We start from the raw sequence: 23119 nt of genomic DNA, 5'->3' as shown, positions 1-23119 counted from the left end.
GCCAAATGTGTTGCACGAGTCAAATGTTATTAGCAATTCATTGTTTTGATTTCCTATGGAACTCACTACTCACCTTAACGGATCTATGTGATCACTGCAATCCTCACAATTGCGACGGCCGAAAATGCAGAATTTTTTTTTTAACCCCCTTTTCAGACCCCCCGCAACCTCCCCCCATATTAATTTTATATCCTATACGCCCCCACATATATATCTGGTGTAAGGGGGGGTCTAAAAAAAAAGTCGCAATTTTCGGCCGTCGTAATTGTGAAGGCAACATTTTTGGCCATTACCACCTTAACCATAGGGCTGCCTCCCTAATATATATATATTTATTTGTATATGTAATTAGTCGACTTGACCAAAAGTGCACAAACAAAATGCAGGCTTTCAAATTAAAGTCTTTAAAATCATGTATCAGGATAATGAACGCAGTGGAATGTTGCATAGTACCGTTTGCTTACGATGCTGTCTCCACCTCCACTGTGGGTTTGAAGAAAGCCTTTAATGAGGTTACTTAGATTGTGTAATATCAATGATGTAGTTATGAATGTATCAAAGACCAAAATGATGTCCTGGAACGGGAACATTTTACCCTCTATTAAATTAGAACTGAATGCTGTTAGGATTAAACCTGTTGACGACTTTGACTGTATAGGAGTGTGGTTTAATAATAAGGAAACTTGGTAATCCCAATTACAAAAATGTGATTTTATCATGAGGTGATGCACAGCTGCAATCCTAAAATTTTCTGTGAGATTTGGGGGTACATCATTCGCACTGACAGCAGACCCAGTCTGTGTCTCTTTATGGGTCTGAGCTCTGGGGTTAAGTCAAATTGATCATTTGATTGCTGGTGACAATACCATTTTGAAGAGCTTGTTGTCTTTCCCCGGGGGTGCCCTGAGTATTTCAGTGAAGTTGCAGATAGGTCAGATGGGGATACAATATGATGCCCAGTTAATGCCAGCATTGTTATGGCTAAAACTGTGGCTTAGACCGTAGTTAATTGATTAGAAAAACCATGCAGGGCTCATTAAGAAGGAGCTGTGTGATGCGGTGGCCCTGTTGTACACATATGAAGTATTTTTAATAAAGATTAATATGGGCAGTCTATGGAGCAGTGTAGCTTTAATTATTCGCTCAACTTTTAACCTAGCAGAAAGCTTATACTGGGTTTGACAGATGTTATGAACAGACTTATGGGCCGATTCATGGAATTTTTTGCATGGTTTATAGTGACTTTGCACTGATCAAAAGTCACTTTGCACTGACGACACAAACACTGCTTCATGGAACTGTGCAAAGTGATTTACTTTTGTGGTCCAAAGTCAGTGCAAAGTCATTTTGTACTGCAAAAATGACTTTGTACTAACTTTGCACTGACTTTGCACTACAAAAAAACACTTTGCGCAGTTCCATGAATCAGGGTGTCAGCAGCAGTACAAAGTCACTTTTCAGCAGTTTAAATTCACTTTGAATCGAGCAAGAAATTCCATGGATCGGGTCCTTAATGATTAACCTGTAGTACTGAGCAATTGTAAGATGAAATATATGGCATACAAACCTTACTTTATTTATTTATTTATTTATTTATTTATTTATTTATTTATTTATTTATTTGCTTGTTTGTTTGTTTGTTTGTTTGTTTGTTTTTAGCTCATAAATGAACTTTTACAAATACATACAAATGACATAGTTTAAAAAAAAAAAACTTCATTTATTGATTGTGGTACACAACTTGCAACAACACGACTTTCCATACATATCCATAACAGAGACAATTAGTTCGAGTACATAACATACTGTGCTGTATTCACAGAGTAGCTACCACTGGTCAAGTCCATTTCACATAGATATACTCTGAACGGGGCACAGATGTCTTTAGGCTTACACGTGTTCGGGAGTGACATTAAGTAGTGTTCCTCGCACTCATTAACATACATTAGCTCCTTAAGAAAATCGTTCACGTGTGGTGCCTGTGCACTCTTCCATTTTTGCAGAATCCACTTCTTAGCCACTGCGCATGCAATTTTTAAGAGCATTCTTGTTACCTCAGATAGCTTTCCTATATCCCTGAGAGGTACTTTTGTGGTATGAGGTCTGCCGGTACCTGCGTGACTTCTTCCAGGATTTCCGCCACCTCCCCCCAGAATGAGCATATGTGCGGGCAGCTCCAGCTTTTCTGACACCTGCCGGGACAGTTTTGTGTAAATGTAGCAATTTTTTGGGGGGTGTAGTGTAGCTTGTTCAACACCTTAAATTGGATCAGCTGGAGGCCTGCGTTCATGGACACCCTCTTGGTCAGTTCACACTATCTCTCCCATGATCTGTCTGTTATGGTAGTACCCAGATCCGTTTCCCAGGAGGTCTTTATCATGTTTACCGTCGGGATGTTGGCCTGTACAGCCGTGTAAAGTCTCGAGACACTGGTTCCCGACCGAGTGGACAGAGCCACGAGGCATGGGTGTGGTGGGGGCTCGTCTGGGAACAGTGGCCATCTAGCCTTAAATGCCATTCTCATTCTGTGATATTGTGATATCATCAACTGGTCTCTCCCCATCCCCGTTTTGAACTCTTCTAATGTTATAAATCTGCCATTTGGGAATATGTCCTTGATTTTAAATTCCCCTTCCAGGTCCCATGTTTTCTGCACTGCTGGATCGTATGTGGGCGCTATACCGGGGAAGTTCCAGAATGGGGCCTCCGAGTAGTATGGTGTCTCCAATCCAAGCCTACGGTAAATCTTAAACCATGCGTGTACTGTTGTACTGACTAGATCAAATGGGCATTCATCCTTGTGTTTATCCTTGAAGATGACTGACCTTAAGTCGGTAGGGTGTGCTGCGTATTTCTCTAAACAGATGTGGGGTGAGGTATCTTGGTCATCGTACCAGTGTCTGACAAACTGGGCCTGTGCCACCAGGTAATATAATTCGAAGTCTGGGGCTGCTATGCCACCTTTATTATAGGGTTTCACCATTTTTTTCCCATTTCATTCTGGCCGCCCCCCCCTGCACCAGACAAACTCTACAGGCATGGATCTAAGAGTGTCAAAGAACCGTCTGCCAGGCCATATCGGGATATTAGTGAATATATAAAGTAGCTTGCGTAGAATAACCATTTGCAGTAAAGCGATACGGCCAATAAGTGAAATGGGAAGTTTGGCCCAAAAGCGGAGTTTAGTGGAAATCGTATATAATAATGAGTCATGGTTGTTTGAGTATAGGGATGTTTTGTCTCCTGACACAATCACGCCCAAGTATCTTATTTTAATAGGGGACCATTGTAGGCCGTGTGTGTTGTTCGGGCATCTAGTGGCAGGGGTCAAGGGGAAGATTTCAGATTTGGAGCGGTTGGTTCTATATCCTGAGTATTCCGCAAACTCATGTACTGTTTCCATGGCTGGCCCCAGGTGTATGTCTGGCTCTCGGACATATAGCAGAGTGTCATCTGCGTATAGTGATATTGATTGGGTTAGGCCCGCCATCTGTATACCCCTCTGTCCCTGATGTTCCCTGATTTCTGCTGCGACCGGCTCCATTGTAAGGGCGAACAGTATGGGGGAGAACGGGCAACCCTGTCTCGTACCCCTTCCCAGCTCAAACCATTCAGACATGGTGCGATTAGTCAACACCCTTGCTCCCGGGTTAGTGTATAATAATCTTACGCATTTTAGAAAGTACGGGCCTAGTTCGAATTTCTCAAGCACCATGAACAAATATGTTCATGACACCGAATCGAACGCCTTTTCGGCATCCAGAGATACTGCCACCGCCTGGGCTTCGGGTTTAATCTGGGCCATAACACCGAACATTCTACAGAGATTTAGTGCTGTTGACCTGGTGGGGATAAATCCGCATTGGTCCGGATGCACCAACGTGGACATGTTGGGTAGGAGTCTCGTGGCCAGGATTTTTGCAAATATTTTGACATCACAATTTATAAGGGATAGGGGCCGGTAAGAGGACATCTCATTCGGCGGGCGCCTGGGCTTGAGGAGCACCGTTATTATGGCCTTTCTCATGGATGCTGGAAGTGTTCCCAACTCCATGGCCTCCTCCCATACAGACAATAATACCGGGGCCAGCTCCTCATGGAGCTCTTTGTATAACTCGGCTCCCAGTCTGTCTGAGCCGGGTGCCTTTCCGTTAGCTAATGATTTTTTCGATTCCTTTATCTCGTCGACCGTTAGGGGCTGGTCCAGCAGCAATCTATGCTCTATTGGCAATGTTGGAAGCGTGATATTGTCTAGATATTCTTTAATGTCAGTGGCTGATTTCAGGTCATGATTGGCATATAGTTCTGTGTAGAAATAGGTGAATTCTCTATTTATGTCCTCCTCATTTGTGGTTACTGTACCGTCCCCCGCTATTATGCTAGAGGTCATTGTATGATATCTCTCGGCCTTTAACAAGTTGGCCAGGGTGCGACCCGCCCTGTTCCCTTCGCCATATCGGCGTGGTCTGATTGGAGTTGCCATATACAGTAGTTCCCTGGTAGCCAATCTATTGAACTCTTGCAGGTTCCTATTGATGTCTGCCAGGGTGTTCACTTCATGTGCGGCTGTATATTGCGTTTCCAACTCTCCCAACCGTTTCTCTATTTCCGCCAGCTCCACCCTGACAGACCTCAACAGCCCCGCAGACTTGGAAATCAGGATCCCCCTCACCCATACCTTGAATGTCTCCCAGAGAGTTGCATATACATTGACTGAGTCCTTGTTAGTTTCAAGGAAGAATTCTACCTCTGTATGTAGTGCTTCTGCTACTGTTGGGTCTTTAAGGATGTCGAATGGCATCCTCCATCTTCTGACCGGGGGTTTTAGATTTCCTAATGTCATGTCTAAAAGGACAGGGGAGTGGTCCGATAGGGTACGGGGAAGTTTCTCACTATCATCGATTTGGTACATGAGGGATGCGGACACCAGCCAATGATTTATATGAGATTCGGTGTCATGCACTGAGAAGTAAAATGAGTACTGTCTTTTATGAGGGTGTAGCATTCTCCAGGCATCCACCATTGCTAGTTGCATTAGGATATGTTGTTGGATAACAGCTGTTTTCATGGGATTTCTGCGTGTAGAGGTGGAGTGGTCTAAAGTAATATCCAAGATGGTATTGAAATCTCCTCCCCACAATGTTTGCTCGCTTCCTGAGAAGCCTATCTCTTGCATTACATTTGTATAAAAATCAGGGTCGTCCACATTTGGGCCATACGTATTCACTAATATTAGTTCTTCCCCAGCAATGCTGCCCCACACTATAACATAGCGACCCTGAGGGTCTATTTTGCTTTTCCCAAATTGAAAACCAATGGATGGGTGGATCAGGATGAGTACTCCTCTTGCCTGTGAAGAGTATTCAGTGTAGTATCTATGCTGCCCCCACCCTTTCAAGAGCTCAGTGTTGACCCTCTGAATTGCATGAGTTTCTTGGAGCATGACTATCTGGGGATGGTGTCTGGTGACATAAGTCCCCACCCTGTTCAACTTGGCGAGGTTGTTCAGCCCACGGACGTTCCATGTGAGAAGTTTTAGCTTCAGCCCTCTAGCCGTCACATTAGGGTGAGCCATTTCTGTGCATCCTCGTTATGTCTCTTGCTTTACTGTTACTCAGGAGAGTTCCATGTGTTGCGATGTTACCACAAATTTTAACTTGTAGGACTCTTCCAACTGAGTCCCGGAACCTCAACCCCCCGCCCATTCCCACACTGCTCAACGGAGCTAAACATCCTGTAATACTTTGGTCCCCCAACAACATCATCTCCCCCAACTTGACGATGCTGCCCTTCAACTTTCATTCCCTTGAACTGGTGGAACTTTCCTGAGGGCCGCCCGTTGCAGTCATCTGGCTAGCCCCAACGGAGGCTCACGGCTTGGTTAATCATAAGTCTTTGTTCAGGTCATCCACGCTACTGTACTTTTTCTTTCTGTTGGCGGCGGGTGGCTGGCTAGTATTCTCCCTTTCAGTCTGTGGGGTCTCGCCTCTCATCTCTCGGTTGTGGTCTCGCATTCTGATCAATCGCCCGATTTCCAGGAGGCAGCGGTATGGAAGTTTCCACATATGTCATGGCTTCTGTGGGGTTCTCAAAGAAGTGAGCTCTTCCACCGTATTGTATTCTCATTTTCGCCGGGAAGATAAGGGCATAGGGTACATTGCGCATCCGTAGCTGTCTTTTTACCCCTTAATAGGATCTCCTTTGCGTTTGTATGTTAGCTGAGAAATCCGGGTATATGTGGATTCTGTTCTGTTCATGATGCAAAGTTCCTTCCTCCCTGGATAATCCACGTATGGTGTCTCTGTCCCTGTAGTTAAGGAGCCGTGCAATTATGGTACGAGGAGGAGCTCCTGGTTTCGGGGGTGGTGCCAGGGTGCGGTGGGCCCTTTCAATCAAAAAGTGTTCCGAAAAGGAGTCGGCTCCTAGGATGTCTTTCAACAGGTTCTCCACTTGTTTCTCCATGGGCCCTTTGCCAAAGGTCTCCGAAACCCCAACAATCCAGATGTTGTTTCTCCGAGATCTCGATTCGAGATCTTCACACTTGCTTTGAGTTTTGTGTAGTTCCGTTTGGAGGTGGGCTATGTCACGACTGTGTTGTGATATGGTATTCTCACTCGTGCTTATCCTGTTTTCCACCTCAGTGATACGTGCACTCTCTTTCTCCACTCGTGCCTTCAGGGATCCGATTGTCGCCACTATATCATCCAGCTTTACATTTACAGCCATTAACCCATTTTGCACCAGTGTCGACAGGTGATCTATAGGATCATTCTCTTGCCTATCAGGTGTCTGTGGTGCCCCCCAGTCGCCCCATGTGGTTGCAAACTGGCGAAGGTGTCATCTTGCGGGTCTTTTTCCCTCCTGTACCCTTCTTCTTGGTGCGGCCCATGTGTTGTGGCTTGCGGTTGAGGGTGGACTGTGTTCTCTCACATATCGTAGCCAACTGCAACGTTGCACAGTGTAAGATGGGGGATATTCCCCTGCATGTCCGCTCCTAGTTCAGGGTATTCTGCATGCATTCCAGGAGTGGTCCTGGCAGTCCTGTATTGGCCAGATCCCCCCTGTCTGTTCTCCAGGCCTGTTTGGGTGGACGCCCTGTCGGGGCGTGTAGCAGTGCTCCTGGAGCGATAGGGATCACCAACAAGGGCTATTTGGATTTCTCTGTATTGTCAGGACGTATTTAGTGTTGTGGGCGGCTGTTCCGCGCCTGAGGATTTGTATTTGTTTCCCTGGCAGTCGCCGAGGCCCAGCCCGGTGAGCTGCCTGGAACCACAGCCGCAACGTATGACGCGGCCTCCCCCCTCGGCAGTCACCACCGTGGGTCGTATGCTGGAACAGTTCACCTCACGGGTGCTTGAAGTGCCTGTGGGGCCTCCTCCCCCGGGCCCAGTATCACTTACTTGGTGCTGGGGGCATCCTCCCCGCGCTCCTCCAACTACGGTCCGCTCCCCACAGCGGAGCCGCGGCAGCCGCTGCATGGAAGCGCGGGACCGGAGGCAGGCCCTCGCAACGGTCGCAGCGCCTCTAGTCGCGCACTTGGCGGGAGCAGCACACGGCCTCCGGGCTCCACTCTCCCGCTTTAGCTTCTCCCGTTGCCTTCCAAGGATCGCAAGATGCGTCTGCTGGTTTCACTGCAGTTGCCTCAGGGCGGGATGGTCACTCGGCATCCTCCTGTAGCCTCAGGGTGTTGTAGGCAACGTGACACCCCTCCCCCAGCACGGTCTGCAGCCTATGTACTCATGGATCCTCCAGGCGGCCACACGGAAGCCTCCCGGCCGTCGGGAGTTTCGGAGGCAATATCTCGGCGGCGCAGCCACGGTTTTACACCATTCTTTCACCGGGTTGTGTCTTTCGCCTTCTGACACCGGATTCCAGCTTCTTAGAGTGTCTGGGACAGCTCTGAAAGGATGTTTTTTATATCAGGATAGTTTTCGAGCCGGAGCTCTCCCTCTAGGCAGCCATGCTCGATGCGCGCAACTGCGCCCCCCATACAAATGACATAGTTACAGAATTTGAAAAGGAAATTAGTCTATATAAATATTTGAACATTTTGAATACAATATCATAAGATAGATAGATACAATAATGGTCAAAATTTAAAAATAGATCCACAGAATAAATCTAAAGGTCGATGGACTCTGGGTCTAGATTCTTGGCACTATAACAGTAGCATATTTCAACAGCCAATATCACAGTGTCAGATGAAATGATCAGTCAATCAGTTCTAGTTAAAGTACATTGTACAGAGTGTTTAGTTTCTCCTCGATACACACAGAACGATTCAACAATAGACTTCAGTGTTAGTGAGACGATATAGTACATGCAGCAGGGTTGGTTTAGTCACTCAAAGCCCACAGTTACATGTATATTACAATTGGTCCGTAGGTTGATCTGTGTCCATAGACTGAACAATGCAACATGGACGGCATCTGCGTCTGTGTTTAGGCGATAGTGCCAAAAATGGTCAGATTAAATGGCATCATACTCACCTACAAACGGACCCCTCGAGCACATATATCTCGGCCCCAATTTCTCGCATTGCGTTACGACATGCCGTGAGCTTTCCAATTTGTCTGTTCTTTTACAAATACGTCAGGTTCCAAATTCTCTGGGTATTTTTAAATAGGCTTCTCGTGTCACAAGTAGGGGGAGTCGGTTTGTTTTAAGACGTAGTACAAAGCGACGGACGGTCCTCAGGTAACCTTACTTTCATTGAATAGCCCATACTCTCAAGAGGAATTTATTTTTAAGACAAGTCTAGGAATTCCTCCTTTGATGAGTTTTATTCATTTTCGGAACAACTTTAATATAATGTCCAGACATATGTGTTATTATAATGAAGACAAATATGATTTTCTATTTTGATGCCCTTTCCTTAATGATCTTAGAAGAGCTTGGTTGGTTCTATTGCTCAATGATTACAATATATCTACTCAGATTGGAGCTCTCGATTTATTTAAGACAACGTGGAGCAGGCTTAGGGTATCAGCTGTTTCTGGATTTCTTATCAGGGCATGGAAAAAAAGATGGACATTTTTGAAATAAGATTACATGGAATTTAAGCTAGGTTATATTCTTTTAGTATTGTGGAGATGTTTTTGATAAATGAATGAAACACCAGTCCTCTGCAGTCCTTCCAACATATTTTTTTGTGAGTTCTGACATAAATTGGAATCGTTTGTCCTCCATGGTTGGGTAAAATAATACCAGGTGGTGCAATGACTCTATAGTATCCTCAGACCGGCATAGTCTGCAAACAGGTTTCGTACGGACGGTTGACCTGACGCTGAGTATCGCACCCGTTGGGAGTAGATTTGATCTAAATCTAAAGCAATAGTCTCTGAAGAACCAGTTTGGTAATTGGTCAAGGTATTTTGGGAGCGTGTTTAGCTTCCTTTGGTCAAGACTCGGTTTACCAAACAATTTTAGATCATGCCTGGAGTCTTGGGTGGCTATCCAGTCGTTGACGTATAGTTTCCATTTTATTTTGTCTGGGTTCTCCTTTATGGTTTGGTCATTTTCTCCCAAATCGGCGATGCTAGCTTGGCAGATCTGTTGTCATTCAGAGAGTGTAGTTTCAGTGTTTTTGGAAATTGCTTTTTTTCAGCACTGTGAATCCTCTGCTGTCAGTTGCAATCAAGCATTTCCTGTAGAGCGCTAACAACTTCCAAGTGACTACAGTCTTCATGGCCGTCAAGCCCAGTTCCATGCATAGAGCTTGAATTGGTGTACTGGGTGGAACTCTCAGCACTCGTTTCCAAAAAGTTCCTTTGATGACTGACCAGTTTTCAAGACGGAAGGAGAATACCGTTTCGGCACCATAGGTTAGTATTGGAAGTGCTTCCATACGGTAGAAATCAATGAGGGGTTTCAATGTGAAGCCACAGTACCTTTTCATCAGCAGTCGGCCTTGATTACCGAGAGTTATAGCTTTGGATTTTAGGGCATCAAACCTGAGTCTGTCGGTTGGGCTCGTGTTTAGGCATACCCCCAGGTAGGTGAATGCTGATACCTGTGGGATGTGTTTCCGTTCGAGTTGCCATGTATTGGGCATTTTTCCTATTAGCTTCAGTATTTTCACCAAAGACCATCATTCTTGACTTTGATGTGTTGATTTTTAGGCCGTTGAGTTCTGTGTAGTTGTTAAGAGCCGCCAGTTGGCTTTACAGCCCTGCCGGAGTTTGGTCCAATAGGACCACATCATCCGCATAGAGCAGGCGGCCTATTTTAATGCCTCCAATGTTTGGAGGGAAACATCTTATGTTATCAAATGCGGTTTCCATATCCGAGATGAACTGATTGAAAAGGTCTGGGGCGAGGGGGCAACCTTGCTTCAACCTCTTATTGATGTTAATGGGTTTTGACAGCAGACCTGGTCTGTCCAGTCTTATCTGTATGGATGTTCTAGAATACAGCTCTTGAATGGGTTCTAGGATGTTGATTGGGCAGTTCCATTGCTTCATTTTGGCCCATAGCCTATGGCGATGGACGGTGTCAAAGGCTTCTGTAAGATTGATGAAGGCGGCTTACATTTTTTTTTCTTTGCTGCGCTCTGCTTGGGCTTTAAGGATATTGATCACAAAACTATTTAGCGAGGTTCCCACGCCATTTATGAACCCATTCTGCCATATATCTCGATGGTTGGTTTCCTTGCTCCACTTACCCAAGGACTTCAAGACGAACGAAGCAAACACTTTACCCACAACATCCAGCAGTGCTATGGAATCAGTATAGAACCTTTTTTAAAGATCGGGACGATGAACGGGGTCTTCCATGACGCTGGAACTTCTTTTCTGGCGTTAATATGAGAGAATGAGATCATTAATATTCTTGACCATTGGGTCGCGTCAGCTTTTAGCATCATGTTTGTTAACCCGTCAGGTCCCGGCGCTCTGGATCCCTTCAACTTGTCTATGGCGTTTTTGATTGTCGAGTGGGAAATGTCCCATTGGTTCCAAGCGATATTCATAGATGATGGTGGTGAGCCTTCCAAAAGCTTTGGGTTGAAAAATTTAGAAAAGTGGGAAGTCCAACTTTCCGATATTATAGGGTTAGATACCGAAAGCACTTGCGTGGCATCAAGGTTGTTAATGGTTGACCAGATTTCGGCTGTGTTTTTTTACTTGATTTTGTGAAGCATGGATTTGGCATCCTGCTTGATGATAGTTTGTGTATGATGTGTCTGCCAATTTCAATAGTGTTGCTTAATTTTTTTGATTTTGAGTGCACTCTGTGGGGTTGGGGCGTTATTTAATGCCTATATCATCGAAGCAATTTCTCTCTTTTTCACCCAAGTGGCCAAATCACAGGGATTTTATGTGATTTTTTTATGTAAATGTTTCCAAAATAAACAATAAACATACATGCATACATATTTGCGGTCATTTAGCGACAGGAGGATCGGTTGCTCTGTGTTTTATGAGGCAAGAATGGGGAAGATTTCGGTTTGATTTGTCAGATCTTCTAACTAGAGTATGGCAGAGATGACACCGGCTGCAAGGAAATGTAAACATGAAGGAGTTTATATTATCAGGCAGGCAAGAGAGATGGAGAAAAAAGATGGAACGAAAAATGTGACCAAGGAACAGAAAGAAAGATAGAGAAAGAAGGAAAGAGATGACTGGATAGGAAGAAACAAAGAGAAAGATTAAAAGAGAGAAAAGGATAGAATGAATGAAAGAGAGTAGACAAGACACAGAAAGTCGAAATGATGAAGAAAGGAAACGGAGAATGAAAGGAGACAGTGTTGGGTGAAATGTAGCAAGGGGAGAAAAGAAGGCAAATAAGAAAGAAGGAAACAGCAAGAAAGAGCAATAGGAAGAGAAGAGAGAAGGAACAAAGAAAGGAGAATGGAAGAATGATATAAGGAACATGCTCAATATTGAAGGAGGGTGAAATTGTACATTGTGAATGAGTCCATTTCAGAAGTGTATAATTGCACTTCAGAGTTGAAACATATTTCTTCAAGTCAAGTCCATTATTGATACTTTGCAATGGCAACCAGGGCCTATCACATTGCCTTGAAGTGATCAAGCAAGTCTGAAAAGGGAGCTACTCCAAGGCGATGGAAAAGATGCTCACCCCACAGGAGTCATTGGAGGGCTACCTTTTGCGACATATTTGTTTAAGTCTGTTGCTATTCTCTAAAGCACCACTTTAAGTCTTTTAAAACAGCAATAAATGATAGCGTCCCTTCAAACAGGAACTCTTCTCTGCATACCGATGTTGATTCACTGAGTGGCGTTTTTTAGTACTTATCTCACAGTGTTAAAATGTACATTTACAGGAAGTACTGGCACACCAGCTTCACAAACATGACAGGTAATTGACAGGCAAGTAGAGCAGATAGGCGGCATCCCCAGGTACCGAAAATGCTTCAGGGTCCATTCTTACACTTAGATCATGCAGGATTCTTAGTGCCGATTAATAAAGAGGTTATTTACTATGTACTATAACACACCTGACTCCGGCTGGGAGCGGGCAAGGATTACCTGTGTGGCCATTGTTGGTGAGCGTGAAGGCGGGGCTCACAGGCCTCCGGTATCCCTCAGGTTGGATGGGCGGAAGGGAGTCGTTGTACTGCACATCGGAAAACTGGATGTTGATTGGGGATTGGGCTGTTCCCCCACAGTCGGGGAAAGTGTCCGGCCACTGATCCTGTCCATGAGGGCCTTGGAAAAAGGAGACGAACAGCAAGTGAGCATGAAAAAACAGAGAACGAGGAATGCAAAAGACTTTGGCTGTATTTCGGATCTCTGAGCCAGCTATAACTGAATGTTAGTATTGCTCTGCTAGCACTCATGATCTGTTTACAGTGCAGGACCAAGGTCTCTCAGCACCCTGTGCCGATGTTTGGCTGCCAACCCCGCCACACACTGTTCTGGTCCACGCGCATGGAGTTGGCCCAGAATGAAATACCATGCTGCAATTTTAAAAAGAAGCGACAAGGGGCACATTAAAATTCTTGACACATGAGAGAGGGCTAGAACGGCTGCCCCAAAATGCTAATCCTGCGATGTTTATTTATTTAATGTATTTATTTGTAAAGTGTGCAAAACCTGTGGGCATCTAGGCGCTGTTTGCACCAGGTGTAGCATAAAAATATGGTTACAAAGTACATTAGGAAGGAACTGTTTCATTAAGAAAGGTAAGGGTCACAGTAATGCAATTGTAAAGTTCACACAGGTAGAAGTTTCATTGGGTACAGAGAGCCGCTAGGGACAACTCCTGGTCGAATGAAAAAGTCTCAAGGTGCTTGCGGAAGACCCAATAGGAAGGTTTCGCTCTAGCACATACCATGCTTGCTTTATCATAGATGCAAAGTCTCAAGGTGCTTGCGGAAGACCCAATAGGAAGGTTTCGCTCTAGCACATACCATGCTTGCTTTATCATAGATGCAAAGTCTCAAGGTGCTTGCGGAAGACCCAATAGGAAGGTTTCGCTCTAGCACATACCATGCTTGCTTTATCATAGATGCAAAGTCTCAAGGTGCTTGCGGAAGACCCAATAGGAAGGTTTCGCTCTAGCACATACCATGCTTGCTTTATCATAGATGCAAAGTCTCAAGGTGCTTGCGGAAGACCCAATAGGAAGGTTTCGCTCTAGCACATACCATGCTTGCTTTATCATAGATGCAAAGTCTCAAGGTGCTTGCGGAAGACCCAATAGGAAGGTTTCGCTCTAGCACATACCATGCTTGCTTTATCATAGATGCAAAGTCTCAAGGTGCTTGCGGAAGACCCAATAGGAAGGTTTCGCTCTAGCACATACCATGCTTGCTTTATCATAGATGCAAAGTCTCAAGGTGCTTGCGGAAGACCCAATAGGAAGGTTTCGCTCTAGCACATACCATGCTTGCTTTATCATAGATGCAAAGTCTCAAGGTGCCTGCGGAAGACCCAATAGGAAGGTTTCGCTCTAGCACATACCATGCTTGCTTTATCATAGATGCACAACATTTAAAGTCATGCCAGACTAAGAAAGGGCGAGATTGGATTCTCCAAAATGCCACTCTAGCCCAGTAGTAACATACAATATCATTACACCTTCTCTGGAAAGGAACTGCTTTTTCCTTAACTTTCTTTTTTTAAAACACTTAGCTCGTTTTTAAAATGTTAAAATGTATTATTTATATTCACAACACAGCTCTTGGGACAAGTCTGTACTGAAATGGGCTTGGTGTGGAAAAGAAATCCATATTCAGAATGTGTACAGACGGTTCTGTTTATGCTCAAATTGCTATTACCCTGCATGATGGGCGTACATTTAGGGGAGGGCAGGGGTGTTTGTCCCCCCCAACTTTCATGGCACTCCATTTTGTCCCCATTCCATTCTTCAGATGCCATGTCCCCCCCAACATTTTCAGCAAAGTTACTCCACTGTTACCCTGTAAATTACTTCAAGGATGTGTTGTGTCCCTTGCAACACATGTGTGTGGCCTCTTGCAGCTGCCAAGTTTAGTGCACTTGGAGGAGCGTGCTGTGTTTTACACCATGCTCTGTGTGCCCCATGCAGCACGCTGCCTATGGTGCGCACATGCTCTGTGTGTTGTGTGCACATTCTCCTGTTGGGCAGTACACTGGATGGCCCATGCCACTTTGCTGACTAGCAGCAACATTAGAACAAAGTTAATGATGCCTCTGCTCAGGCCAGTCCTCTATGCTACAAGGGGTTACATTATATGCCCAGGATCACGCTCTAGTTAAACACTGAAGCTGGGATTTTAACCCATGCACAGTTTAACCACTTGAACACATACCTTGGCACACATATTTAAAGTTTAGATTTAAAGGCCTACAATAATGTCTTTTATAGCAGAGCTCTCAGGGGTCCCATGATCAGGCAGAGAATGCCATCCAGTCCTGATTTATCTGGAATTCTAGGATTTGAATTGTTCCTAAATTTCAAGCGGTAGAAAAGACTACAGGTTCCAGAATTCAAATTGAATAAAAAAAAAAACCTGGTAACTTCATGGCCTTATCACACGCGGTCCTGAGAAACGCCTGAGCTCAGTTTACTCATGAAATGACACGCTAAAGCAAAAGAATATTGTCGTTATTTTATTTTCCACATCCTGGATGGAAAACTGGAAGGCCTCAATACAAAATATTACAAGCTAGAAACAAATATTTCCTTTTTACACAAACACTTGGTTAAAGGTTACTTTTGTCACAAACTTCCAGCAGGTTGTTGTGCAAGTTGTTAAGAACATTTACTTATCCATACAGAGAGACCCTTTTTTTTTACATGTCAGACATCATGGCAAACCTTTAAAAGGGGAGCTTTATTTTGTTTTCAAACAACTTTTATTTAAGTTAACATGTGAGTACAGAAACAATCTTTTCTTCAGATACAGTACGATATGCGCCCCACCCATCAACCCCCCACCCCCACCTGAAAACACTCCTCCCAGAGCCAAACAGGCAGAAATGTAACACATCAGTGCCCAGCTGTCCTCCCCGCCTCCTGGTGCCATCTGCCCCCTGCCACCGTGCTTGTTCTTCTTCATGCTGATAGATTTTTATCCATCAGCGGTGATTTTTGGATACCAAGGCTTGAGCCTCATTACTCCATCTTCTCAGGTTGAGTGTGTAGCCGTGGGTTAGTATTCTTCTCGGTCTGTGTGGTCTTGTCACAGTAGGGCTGGTTTCACCTTCCCAGTGCTTTATTTTAAGTGAACACCTTCTTGCTAAAATAATGAGCCCATCATTGACAAATAAAGGCCTGCTGGTGATAAGAGAAAGGGGCAATCTCAGGCCATTAAATGAAGGTGGCCAGCCCAGTCCAGGAAGGGGTGTGTGGCCTTGCATGAGAATGGCAATCAGCCTGAGCTTTGAAACGGCAATCTTCTCTGCCCGCCCGAGCTACACATAAGAACCAAAGTCCCGCTCTCGTTTGATGTGCGTTTTCAATGTGAAAGGAGCCAGGCCTGGCCGAGAAGGACCCCCCCCCCCCCCCTCACCGCTGCTCTCTCCATGCTCTCCCTCTCCCAGGTGCCAGGAGTGCCTGTGAACGCCTGCCACCTTAAAATAAGAGGTTACATCATTGCATGGGCCTTCAAACCCACCCAATACAGTGAGTCGTTCGCAGTACTATGAGACATTGTGGCGGCAAACGCTGTATCGGTATTAATAACAGTGCACCGAAGTCATCCTAATGAGAACAGTGCGACTATTTGACACCTTTTCAACATCAGCGCTGACTATGCGCCTTGAGAGCTGCAGCACCGAGACTGTCTCTCGCGTGTTGGATACCTCGCCTTCCGCCACTTCTGTTGCAAAGCAGACACCGCGATATTGAACTGTGTTTGCGGTTAGTACAGGTGGTTAATATAAAAATGCGTCATTAACGCGAACACAACACAGAACGGGCGCCGTTTATCTCCTTGAACCACGGAGAGGCTTTTTAAATGTCAGGTTAAACTGCCTTTCATTTAGCCAGTTTTTTTTGTTTTCTTTTTGTTGTAAAAATATCTTTATTAAGTGCTTAAAGATGATGCAAGGGTAATAAATTCAATTCAATAAAAATACTTTTGTGGCAATTACATTCCCCCCTCAAAGCAGAAGGGGAGCTTTCACTTTTACTTTGGGCATTTGGGTGGGTACATGTATATTTTCTTTTTCCGAGTCTGTGGTTTACACAATGTTCGTGTTTTTGTCTGAGTAGGCTAAGAGTCTTTATTTGGAGGATTGCCTGGGCTGGGGGCTTTACTCAGATCCCCCATCTTCCAGGCTGTCCTTGATTTCGTAGTCTCTTAGCAAGCTGTGGACCATCCTGCGGCAGGCCTCAGTTGTCAACGGCTCATCGTTGAGGACCAGGCGTTTCCTTGCGTAGAGGAGAATATCCTTCAGGCAGCAGAGGATCCCCCAGCAGTCCTGTATTGCCTCTACTGCGTGGGTCTGTGCAAAGAGTCCATACAGCACAGACTGGTGAATAATGTCTTGGGGCTGGATGTGCGCACTCAGCTCGGTGTTCAGTGCCCTCTGCAGTTTCCTTGCAAAGGGGCATGCCCAGAAGAGGTGATACGCTGTTTCCTCTTCCGGGCACCCCCTTGGGCAGCTCCTGTGTGGGAGGTAGGCTGAGTGGGTCTTGTTGGTGTTACCCAGGGAAATCCTGACGCAGGTGCATGCGAAGCAGGCCCGCAGTATCGTAGGGAGGTCCGGGATTCCTTTCCGCCCTTTGCGAGGCTCCTTGTACATGGACGATCTCTTATCTCTGTCCATCTTTGAGCCCCAGACAAAGTGGAAGACCATGGCGTTGATGGCCCGTGCCTCACTGGCCGGGAGAGGCCACGCTTGGGCCACATAGTGCAGGACAGGCAGCGCATCATTTCTCAGCACCAGAGCTTTCCCTTCCATGCTCAGTTTGCGGAGACTCCAGAGACCCAGTTTCTGTTTGACCTTGGCCAGGTGTTCCTTCCAGCTTTTCAGCGCTGCCCCCTTCTTCCCGTACCAGACCCCAAGGATCTTGATGAAATCCTTCTCGATTGGGAAGGGAAGGGGCTCCTGGTTGCTATACCAGTATCCAAACAGCATGCTCTGGGATTTTGCTGCATTTATCTTTGCGCCCGATGCCTGGCCAAAGTCTTTGCAGGTCCTCAGAAGCTCTGACACCGATTGACTGTCTGCGCAGAAGAGGGTGACGTCATCCATGTAGAGCGAACACTTCACCTCTCTTCTCGCGTCTCCTGGTGCAGGGATGCCTCTGATGTCTGGGTTATTCCGGATGTACTCCGCCAAAAGCTCTATGATGCAAACAAACAGAGGGGGCTAGTGGACCGACATGCTCATGCAGGGCCGGTTTAAGGGGCGATGCGGCACACCCCGAGGCGCCCTTTATTTTATGCGCCCGCCTGTTTGTTGGACCACCCATCCCACAACGCCCGGTAGAGAGGGGCTCACACATGCTATGGGCCCTCCCATACCGCTGGCAGATGACCTTCTTGCACTGACCTCAGTACCAGTGGCTGTCACGCGCCCCATGCAAATGAGACACCCTGGCGTCACCTCCGCTTTCATCTCCCGGCGTAATACACACCTGGCATAGCAGAGTAGCAGAGGTGGCTAAGCCTAAGGAAAGATTGGCCAATGTGGTGGGAGGTGGCTTGGAGGGTCTCCGCTCCCTAATACCTCTGCGTACCATTTCGCATGTGAGGGCCGCGTGGCAAGTATCTAACTATTGTATCATTAACAGTGCCTGCCCTGCAAAGGCCTAGTATTCTCTAACCGGGCAGAAAGAGCTATGTTTCTGTATTTCCTCTCCACCGGGTCACACAGCCAGGGAAATAAAAGATAGTGCCTCGGGAAGGTGGAGAGGCATTATGTGTAGTGAGGGTCCTGATGATTGCACTTCCCCAGCCCTACTGACCTTTTGGAACGCTGACCCATCGGGAAATGGCCAGATTCTGCTTTCGCTTGCTCCACCTTTGATAGTGCCATTATGCACAGGCTGTCACCTATTCAGTCATGTACAACTTTCCATTTCAGAAGCCCTGTGCATGACAAAATAATTACCTCTTGCCTGAAGACACAAAGGCCCTACGCACCGCAATCTGTGGCAGTGCCCCAGGTGGAGGCCTGCAAGGCCTCTGTCTCTGCAGGCACTAAGGGGAGCAACGTGCCACCGCCACAAGAAAGCCACGACGACATCTATTTAGTCACTTTTCCTTATGTCATCCTATCATCCTATGGGCAGAAGGGCCGTGTCAGTTAAGTGTCAATCAAGTTCCTTCCTTGCTTCCTGTTGCTGCTGCTTGGGGACTTAAAGAGGTTTTCGGGGCAGAGTGAGGGACTAGGGCCAGGCAGCAAAGAAAGGTATGTCTGCATGGTTGCACATGGGAATATGCGTGTCATGTGTGTATCTGATGGAGGGCTGGTGCTTTGGGGGAGTAGGCAGGAGGTGAGTTGGGGAATTGCCAGCAAAGTGTTTCTTATTTCATTCCAAACATATTTTGGGTAGTGGGTGCAAGACAACAGTTTGTAGGTCAATTGTGGCATTTATTGGCACAGCCAGCATGAACATGCCTTCTTACGGTGGCAATATTGGCATTAATGGGCAAAGCAAGCCAAGTGTCAGGGCTCAAGTCAAGGGACCACATGGGTGGACAGCGTATGCCCACTTTTTTGAGAGGGTGGAAGCCGCCCCGGGCTATAGACCCATGCCAGGAATGCAACCCTGGCCTCTTGGCTCTGAAACCGCACACTTAACCACAAGACCACCGGAGTCGCTCCTTCTACACTCTAAAATGTTTTATATTGACATCTTCCTATACAGGATATGTTTTGTTACAGGTTCTTGAGGTGCGTGCATTTTATACTTCGAAAGCAAAGTTGTTTGAAAATCTGTTGTCTTGGCAATTGCTTCTTTGTCATGTGTTTTTATTGTCAACCGTGAAAGACAAGCTGAATTAAATGTGCATATTTGATTGTGACATCCTGTGACATCACTTCCCAATATGCATCAGAGTTGCCCTACTTTTGTTTTAGGACTTGAGCCCTGATGAGTGTGTTCTTACAGGGGTAATGCTAAAATGTATTGGCAGAGCCAGCATTAAAATATCTTTTTACACTGGCAATACTAGTATTATTGAACGGACTGCCAGATTCTAATCGGGAACTGAACCGGGTATATTTCAGACGCAACAAGAAACGGTGCACTTACAAGGTGATTTTATCTAGCATCATTTGTATTGAAGATACAGTAGACACACGAGATTGACACATAGTAAGATGGAATAGAGGTCCAGTCCTTCACATATATACAGAGGGGATATGGTCCCAATAACGGATCGCTTATCAACACCCGGTCAGATCACCTCCTTATCGGCCACCTGGTCAGTTCGCCTCCTTCTTCTATGAGTCGGCGGACATCTCCTCCTTCCTCCTGGCCTCGACCACTCAACTCCTCCTTCTTGGAGACTTTAACATCCACCTGGATACTTCCTGTCCCTCCCATGGACTCTTTTGCGACCTCTGCGACTGTTTCTCTCTTTCTATTCTCCCCTCTGGCCTGACTCACTCTGCAGGGCACACTCTGGATGTTCTGATTTCCTTTGACCTCCCCCTCACAACTCCACTCTCCTGGAGTGATCAGTTTCTCTTTTCCTCCCATCTCTCCCTCTCTACCCTCAGGCCAAGCCAACTTCAGCACTGCCACCTACCTTCTTGGCCATCTGACCCATGAAGCCTGTGTCAGTTGTGGCTTTCCCCGCCACATTCTCTCCTCCTCCTACTCCTCTTCTGGCTGACTCACATCCTGATACAACCCTTTCCATGCTCCACTCTTCTATCTCTAATACTCTTGATGTTCTTGCCCCTGTCACGAGGTTCCGCTTGAAGCCCAAAGCCAAGTGCAACTCCTGGTATGACTCTGACCTCGTCACCCTTAAATGCAAGTGCAAGGCGGCTGAGATGAAATGGCTAGCTTCTTGTGCATCCTCTGACAAACTGGCCAGCCGCCTGCTCCACAGGCATTACCGGCTCTCTGTCCACACTGATCACCCACATCCAAGCCTGCATCTCTGCTGCATCTAACAACTCAGCCAAACTCTTTAAAATCTGCAAGGAGCGGGACAATCCTGCTGCAGTCGCTACCTCTCCTGTCCCCTCCCAGTCCCTCTTCACGGCCCTGGCTTCTCATTACATCTCTAAAACCCAGGACACCCTGTCCACCCTCTTGTCTGCTCTCCTCCTCCTCCCTCTACTCTCTACCTCTGGACCCCCCTGTGGCCATCTCTCCTCCCTCTTTCTCTTCCTTTCCTCTGTTCTCCCTGACAAGGTTTCTAAAGAAGTCCAATCTATGAAAGTCTCGTCAAAACAGGTTCTTCCCTGTTCTTCCAAAACCATCAAGGACCACATTGACACCCTTGCCCCTGCCCTGACTGACTTCTGCAACCATTCCTTCACCACTGGAACCTTCCCTTCTCGCCTGAAGCACTCTCTTGTCCACACTCTTCTCAAGAAACCCTCACCCGACCCTTCCTGCCTGGCTAACTATCGCCTGATCTCCATCACTCCTTTCCTGGGCAAACTCCTGGACAAGCTTGCCATCTCCCAGCTTAATCTTCACACTGAATCTGTTGGTTGTCTCCATGACCATCAGTCTGGCTTCAGAGCAGCCAGAAGCACGGAAACTTCTCTCCTGAACATCCGTTAAGACCTGCTCTCTAACCTTGTTTCTAATCTCCCCTCTGTCCTCATCTTACTCGATCTCTCTTCTGCCTTTGACACTGTCAAACATGGCATCCTGCTCAATCATCTCCGTGATAACCTGGGTATCACCGATCAGGCCCTGGCCTGGCTGACCTCATTCCTCTATGATCAACCCTCCCAGGTCCAACTTGGGTCCTACCCTTGCTCTATCTCACTATCTACCTGTGGTGTTCCCCAGGGGTCCAACCTCTCTCCCTGGCTGTTCAACCAATACCTGCCACCTCTCGCCCACCGCATTGCCGCTCTCTGCTCCAACTTTCAGTGCTATGCGGATGACACTCAGCTCATTTTCAGGCTCCCTTCTGCCACCTCTTCTCTTTCTCTCATCTCTGACTGTCTGCTATCCAGGAGTGGTGTGCTGCCAATGACCTCTGCCTTAATGCCAGTAAGATAGAGATTCTCCTCATCAGCACACTTGCACTCTCTGGCTGGCCTCCCGTGGCCCTCTTCCTGCTCCCACCTGTGAGGCCAAGAACCTTGGGATCATCTTCGACTCCACACTCTCCTTTTCTCCTCACATCTCTGAAGTTTCTAACAAGTCAAGCTACCAACTGCACCTCCTGAGAGGTATTCTTATTTTTCTCTCCTTCCCAAAGAAGCTCACTGTCTCTAGAGCTCTGGTTCTCTCTAGGCTGGACTACTGCAACAGCCTCTTTCTAAATCTGCATGCTTCTACTCTCCACCCTCTGCAACCCATCCAGAACAGGACTGCAAAACTTGTCCTTGGCCTCAAGCCCAGGGATTGTATCTCTCCGTCTCTGCATTGGCTCCCAGTGCCTGCAAGGTTTACGTTCAAGACCCTCAGTATTTCCCACAAGGCCTCCAACTCTCTCTTTGCAAATACCTTCCTACTCGAGCTCTTCGCTCCTCCACCTCCAACTCCCTCAAGGTCAGTCGCTTCTCCAAGCAACGAGTTGGTGGTAGATCTCTTTCTTCTGCTGTGGCCTCCCTCTGGAACAGCCTCCCTGCCTCTCTGAAACTTGAGGAGAACCATCTCTGGTTCCGGAAGCACCCCATGACCTTCCTCTTTGCTTCTGCCTTCTCTCTTCCTCTTCCCTGCTGATTTCCTGTCTGATACTGCACTGGTCACCTGGCTACCCTCTGATTTCGGCCCAAGGTCCCTGCCCGCCCAGTTGCACACCCGCACTGCCTCCCGGCAACAATTGCACTTGGTCTGTATCTGTAACCCTACAGTCCCCCTACCTGCACTTTTGGACACCTGCTGTCTGCACTTACCCTTGCACCTGCCACCTGCTGGCCGCATTTCTTGTTATTGTTTTGATCCCATGTACAGCACTTCCCCTCCCCTTTCCCATGGCACCTTTCCCCTCCCCTGTGGAATCTCAATGTCACTTGGCCTAGTAAGATCGCTGTCTCTGTCCTCCCTCTGTTCCCACTTCCTTGCCTCATCGCACCTTGAAACACTTGTGTATAGGCGCTTAACAAATGCCATATCATATGATATATATGATTGTGATGCAAGCCTAATGATATTGAGGAACATTCACTTAAAAAAATAATGAGACTGCAGGTACAGTAGAAGTCCTAGACTTGTTTAGTGATGCCTTGATAAAGCCTGGATGGCAACAGTGTTGGCCATGCAGTTGGCATAACCTTTTGTTTAACACATTATATAATTTTTCTGAATATAAAAATGTAAAAGCCACAACTCTTTGTTCATAAACTATATTTGTTCTTCATACTGAACTGGGAATTAATATCCTTTCCAGTTTTGATCACTCTGTAGCTAACTCACAAATCGTAAAAAACTAGATATTCAGATGTATGTCTTCTGGCGTCGCTTTAAATACAACTTTTTCAACAAACTCATTATGCTTTGGATTTATTTGGGAAGCGCTCTCATCTAGGGATTCTTTCCTAACGTTTATGTTTGTGCTCTAGGTTGTGCA

At 46.4% G+C, this 23119-nt stretch overlaps 1 protein-coding gene across 1 annotated transcript in view; it reads right to left on the bottom strand.

The window, feature by feature from the left end:
• The window catches only part of CA14 (carbonic anhydrase 14), a 329457-nt gene that overhangs the window by 136942 nt on the left and 169396 nt on the right, over positions 1-23119 (bottom strand). Inside the window, exon 3 of the mRNA XM_069652164.1 lies at positions 12492-12671. Within this exon, the coding sequence (XP_069508265.1) occupies positions 12492-12671 (180 nt within the window). The remainder of the gene's footprint in view (positions 1-12491; positions 12672-23119) is intronic.

This window comes from Ambystoma mexicanum, chromosome 1p, assembly GCF_040938575.1.
Source record: "Ambystoma mexicanum isolate Mex_15411 chromosome 1p, UKY_AmexF1_1, whole genome shotgun sequence".
In the NCBI taxonomy this organism is placed as follows: domain Eukaryota; kingdom Metazoa; phylum Chordata; class Amphibia; order Caudata; family Ambystomatidae; genus Ambystoma; species Ambystoma mexicanum.
Note: the sequence above shows the minus strand (reverse complement) of the source record. Positions and strands in the feature narration are given on the sequence as shown.